This window comes from Belonocnema kinseyi, chromosome 3, assembly GCF_010883055.1.
Source record: "Belonocnema kinseyi isolate 2016_QV_RU_SX_M_011 chromosome 3, B_treatae_v1, whole genome shotgun sequence".
NCBI lineage: Eukaryota > Metazoa > Arthropoda > Insecta > Hymenoptera > Cynipidae > Belonocnema > Belonocnema kinseyi.
This window is the reverse complement of record NC_046659.1, coordinates 113,055,516-113,062,020: the sequence shown is the minus strand read 5'-3', so window position 1 is coordinate 113,062,020 and position 6,505 is coordinate 113,055,516. Positions and strand designations below refer to the sequence as shown.

At 21.4% G+C, this 6,505-nt stretch overlaps 1 protein-coding gene across 1 annotated transcript in view; it reads left to right on the top strand.

Annotated features, from left to right (window-relative positions):
• LOC117169241 overlaps nt 1-5,477 on the top strand; it is a 139,152-nt gene extending 133,675 nt beyond the window's left edge. The window contains exons 10-13 of the mRNA XM_033355511.1: nt 581-742; nt 822-1,019; nt 5,170-5,271; nt 5,346-5,477. Of these exons, the coding sequence (XP_033211402.1) occupies nt 581-742; nt 822-1,019; nt 5,170-5,271; nt 5,346-5,467 (584 nt within the window). The 3' untranslated portion in view covers nt 5,468-5,477. The remainder of the gene's footprint in view (nt 1-580; nt 743-821; nt 1,020-5,169; nt 5,272-5,345) is intronic.
• The last annotated feature ends 1,028 nt before the right edge of the window (nt 5,478-6,505 follow it).

Here is a 6,505-nt window from a genome sequence, read left to right as displayed (position 1 = left end):
TTTATATTAAAAAAATAAAAAAATTACAAAAATTAAGTTGAAGAATTCTCTGAAAATGACAAAAAATCGTTGATTATTCATGAAAATTGTTTAAAATTCAATAATTGTTGACAAGTCGTTTTTGAATTTTAACTTTCCCAATTGATAGGATTGCTTTCTTTAACCTTTTATTATATTATTTATTTAATTTTTTCAAAACCTTTTAGTTTAAGAAAAATAGAAATATGCGATAAGTTTTTAGTGACATTCTTTTGATGAAAGTAATTTTTGAATATTTAAAAACTAAAAAATTAAAGTAGAATCTTTAATCCGAAAATAGAATTATTGAATTTTAAACAATGTTCATGAACAATGAACGGTTTTGTTTTTCATTATTAAACATTGTTTAAAATTCAATAATTCTATTTTCGAATTAAAGATTCAACTTTTTTTTTGTTAGAAAAACACTGTTTATAAATACTTTTCTTTCGATATAAAGTGCCAAAAAAGCCAAAATTGTACCAAACTTTTATATATTTAAAAATTTTTTTTGCTATTTTTGAAAATTCCTTGATATTTAAAGAAATAAAATGGTTGACAGGTATTGAGCGTACAGTCGAGTCTCCGTGTCCAATCACAGGGCAATATATGGGCAGGATAGTCGACATTCCCGGGATGTGCGCTGAATTAAGCAGCAATTGCCATACCCGAGAAGTAATGTATTTCAAAGTGAGCGATTGTGAAACTGGAGAATTGTATGAAGGTTTGTAAAATAAATTTTCCGAAAATTCATCAAACAAGAATTAAAGATCAATTGTGACAATGGGAAATGTTGATTTTAGAACGGTCGTATCAGTGTCTCGGACAATGGGAAGAAAAGGGTGTCATGTACACGTACACGATGCGAAATGACACCAAAACGAAAGAGTGCTTCGTCGGAGTAATTATGAACGACGAGGAAATTTATATCAAAGAAGCTGGCGATCACTGCATCCGAAATATCGACCCCAAGGAACAAGGAATGCGGCTTTATAAAAAAGGTAATTACTCTTATTCCAAATTATCCATTATTATTTTAGTACTTTACCGCAAATATTTTTAAAAAAATTTATTTTATTATTATTTATTTATATTATATATTATTATTTTATTATTATTTTTTTACTAATATAAAAGTAAATATGATTATAATTTGAGAATTTAGAAAAAAATATTTATGACAATCGAAGAGAAAATTGTTTCGAATGGACTAATTATTTGAAGAAGCTTTGTTATATAATATTGATGAAAATTATTTTTTCAAAAACTTTTAGTTTGAGAAATCTTGAAATATTCTTCAACCATTTTTTTGCTGACATTCTTTTGATAAAAGTATATATTTTTAATATTTAAAAAATAAAAAAAAACGTAGAGAATTCTTTAAAAATTAAACAAAAATTCATTAAGTATTAATGAAAGTTGTTTAAAATTTAATCATTATTGAAAAGTCGTTTTTGAATTTTAAATTTCCGATTTGAGATGGATTGATTGTTTAAAATAAAATAATATGATCACAATTCTAAATTTTTTGAAATTTTATAATATTAAGGTTGAAATTTGTTTAAAATTCACAAATTATTGAAGAAAAAAAAATATTGTTGGGAAATAATTCTGTGAAAAGTCATGCGATTTAAAAGTGCTGACAATTATTTTAGTACTTTACTGCGGATTTTACATTTTTGGATAGGAATTTTTTTGTAAGTAATAAAAATAATATACTTATAATTTGAAAATTTAAAAGCTTTTTTATATAATATTGATGTAAATTATTATTTTTTTTAACTTTTAGTTTGAGAAATCTTGAAATATTCTTCAACCATTTTTTTGTGACATTATTTTGATAAAGTATTTTTAAATTTTATAATATTAATAAATTGAGAGGAATTTCGTTTTACTGGTAAAAATAATACTCTTATAATTCTACAATTTAAAAGGGTTTTCAAACATTTTAATGAAAATTATATATTTTTAATATTTAAAAAACACAAGAATACAAAATTACAAAAATTAAATTGAACAATTCTTAAAAAATGAAACAAAATCTTTGAACATTTATGAAAATTGTTTAAAGTTTAATAATTATTAAAGACTCATTTTTTAATCTTAATTTTTCTGAGTTGATACGGATTGATTCTTTTTATTAATAACAATAATATGATTAAAATTCCAAGATTTTTGGAATTTTATAATATCAATATTGAAATTTCTTTAGAATTTACTAATTATTTTTAGCAAATAATTCTGTGAAAACTCATGCGATTTAAAAGTGCTGATAATTATTTTAGTACTCAATTGCGAATTTTATATTTTCGGATAGGAATTTTTTTGTTTAGTAAAAAAAATAATATGCTTATAATTCGAAAATTTAAAAGCTTTTTCAATAATATGTATTGATGAAAATTATTTTTTTTTTCTAACTTTTAGTTCAAGAATTCCTGAAATATCCTTCAACCTTTTTTTTTGTGAAATTCTTTTGATGAAAGTATTTTTTCTAATCTTTAAAAAATAAAAAAATGTATTTAGATAATTCTCCTTATTCTTCAACCATTTTTTGTGGCATTCTTCAGATGAAACTAATTTTTTTTGCATATTTAAAAAATACAAAATTACACAAATTAAGTTAAAAATGGTTTAAAATTCTATAATTAATAAAAGTTGTTTTTGAATTTTTTATTTCCGAGTCGATAGGATTAATTTTTTTAAATAATAAAAATAATATGTCTATAATTCTACAATTTAAAAGGTTTCCAATAATATTATAAAAATTGTTTTCATCAGAAACTATTTCCGTGAACGTACATTTTTTCCAAAATTAAACTGTAGTAAAAATACAAAATTTTTTAAACTTTTTGGTTCATGAATGCTTGAAATATTCTTTAATCATTTTTTCAAATTTTTTCAAATTGTACTAAAACTACAAAATTATCAACAGTTTTTAGTTCAAGAATTTTTAAAATATTCTTCAACCACTTTTTGTGGCATACTTTTAATAAAAAATATATTTTTTAAATATTAAAAAATACAAAATAACAAAAATTAAGTTAAAGAATTCTTAAAAAATGAAAAAAAAATCGTTGATCATTCATGAAAATTGTTTAAAATTCAATCATTATTGAAAAGCGGTTTTTGAATTTTAAATTTTCGAGTTGACATGGATTAATTTTTTCATAATAAAAATAATGTGAATTAAATTTTTTTTTAATTTTTAGTCATATTTTTAATTTCTTATGAAATTGTTTAGAATTCACTAACTATTGAAAAAAATAATTATTTTTAGGAAATCAGTCTGTAAACAGTAATGGGATTTAAAATTCATGATCATTATTTTAGTACATTACCGTGAATTTTATATTTTCCACCTAAAAGGAAATTTTTCTAATAATAACAATAATATACTTATAATATAAAATTTAAAAGCTTTTTCAATAATATTAATTAAAATTATTTTTTCAAAACCTTTCAAAATTAAAATAGAATACAAAGTTTTAAAATTAAAGTTTACTGAAATTTTCTGTTGCCGTTAGAAATTATTTTTGTGCAAGTAAAGTTTTTCCAAAATTAAACTGTAGTAAAAAATAGAAAATTATCAAAAACCTTTAGTTCAAGAATTCTTGAAATACTCTTCAAACATTTTTCCTGGCATTCTTTTGTTGGAAATATTTAAAAAAATTAAACATATAAACTACAATAATTAAGTTAAAGAATTCTTTCAAAGTTAAACAAAAAATTCGTAAATTATTAATGAAAATGGTTTAAAATTGAATAATTATTGAAAAGACGTCTTTAAATAAATTTTTTTTTTAATTTAAAAAATAATATGAACATTTTTTTTTTAATTATTTTTAATTGTTTAGAAAATTGTTTACAATTCAATAATTATTCAAGAGCACTTTTACGTTAACTTTACTTGATTTTTTAAAATTAAAAATTAATTGAAAACATTTAAAAAAATATTAAATTGTATCTAATGAATTTTCTGGTATCATTAGACGTTTTAAACTTTAATAAGAATACAAATTATGAAAAATGTGTAGTTTAAACATTCTTTTTAAATATTTGGTATAGTGACGTATGTATATTTGACAAAAGCCCTGTTTAAAAATTTTTTTTTATAAAAAATTTTCAAAAAAAAGAATTGGTTTGTAAAATTTAAATAAAGAATATTGAAATCAAATTAAAATTGATTAATTATTATATTATATTATATTAATTAAAATTTACTTAAGTTTTCTGATATCAATAGAAAATTTTTTTGTGAAAGTAAAATGTTTCCAAAATTAAACCGTATAAAAAATACAAAATTATTAATACATTTTCGATGAATTTTTGAAATATTCTTTAACCATTTTTTGTAACATACATTTGATGTGAATATTTTATTCAATTTTTTGCACAAAAAATTAATTTTGAAATTGTTTACATATGTTTTATTATTGATTATTAATTAAAGTTATTTAAAATTGAATAAGTATTAAAACACTGCTTCCGCATTTTAAATTTCCTATTTCATAAGGATTAATTTTTTAAATAATAAAAATATATGATTATAATTCCAGACTTTTAAAAAAATTATAATAATATTGATGAAAATTGTTTATAATCCACTGATTATTTTTTTAAAAATTATTGTAAGCCTGTGATCACGCGAATTTTTTAAAAAGTTTACCTTATAAAAAATTTTCAAAAAAAAAGAATTGGTTTGTAAAATTTAAATGAAAAATATTGAAATCGAATTAAAATTTATTAATTATTGTATTATATTATATTAATTAAAATTTAGTGAAGTTTTCTGATGTCAATAGAAATTCTTTTTGTGAAAGTAAAATGTTTCCGAAATTAAACTGTATATAAAATACAAAATTATTAATACATTTGAGATGAATTTTTGAAATGTTCTTTAACCATTTTTTGTAACATACATTTGATGTGCACATTTTATTCAATTTTTTGCACAAAAAATTAATTTTGAAATTGTTTATCTATGTTTTATTATTAATTATTAATAAATTATTGTAAGCCTGTGATCATGCGAATTTTTTTTAAAAATGTACCTTGAAAAACCTGAAAAAGTACTGCAATTTTGAAACCGGACTTTTTTTAGCAAAAGAAGAATATTTTTAAACTTTTTTTTTTTTGTTTTCTTAATTTCAGGCCAATGTTATGGAAACTCACCAAGCCCAGCACCAACACCAATGAGGCCTAACACAAAAGATCCTTCAATGAGACACACAACTTACCGACCCAGAAGTCCAGGTAAATATAAATTTTTTTTTTCGTCCAATTAAAAATATTTAATACCTCTAGTCATATTTTACTTTTTATTTCAGCCGGACCTACCAGAATGCCTCCAAGAGTATTTCTGTCTTCAGCGAGTGGAACATATTCTTCCTGTTTCACTATTTTATTCACCGTCATAATTTCCAGATTAAAAATGATTATCGCAATCTAAAAATTGTCCAGCATCGAAAAAAAAAAAGAAGAAGAAGATTTTACAGTATAGATAGCAAAAGCAAAGAATCGCGAAAAAAAAATGTAACTAGAAATGTTAATAATTTAATGTATATTTTTATATATCCCGCGAAATATTTGGGCCACGTCTTTTAAAATCGTGATAACCAAATGAATTCCGTTGTATAATAATAGCTTTATAAAAATCACCGGGAAATTGTCTTCGCTGGTGAATAATTTCCACGATTTTTAAGGCAAATTCTGATGAGATTTGTCAATTTGGTGGATCATTCCGTTTTATAATTTGATTTTATTGGTACTTTTTCGTATCATTTGAAACGAGGATTTGAAAACACTGAATCCACCTCAACTTGTCTTGAGTAGTATAGCCGTGCCTTCAGAATTTGATGAGTTTTTTTTTAAAGTGTTTTGAATCAGGTTTTAAAAAATCGTATCTTCTATCTTGATTGATAATAATTATATTATTTAAATTTCTCGGGGAATTTAAATCTTTAAAGAAAACATATTGTTCACATTATGCAGGGTTGCTAGAATATCAGAATTTATTAATTCTTCTAGGTGTAAAACCAAAAATAGACCTAGAAGATTAGTTTTAAAAAAAAAAGAAGTTTGCAACCAGTTTTTTTTTTCATAAAAAATGTCGATTTTTGTTGTTGTAAACATTCATATTAAATGATTTTTTAAACGAAAATAGAAGAATTAAATTTGCAGTTAAATCAAATATTTGAATTTTCAACCCGAAAGATTCATTTTCTATAAAAAAAGACTCATGTTTAACAAATAACATGAAATTTCGTTTAAAAAAATTAACTTTCAAGAAAAAAAACGAATTTTCAACAAAACAGTTGTTTTTTTTCATCCAAAAAAATTATTTCTCAAACAAAAAAAAATAGAGGAATTTAATTTTCATTTAAAACTATCATTTTTCAACAAAAAAATAAATTCGAAACAAAACACTTATTTTTAAACCCAAAAGATGAATTTTATATAGAAAAAAAACGAATATTTAATTAAACAT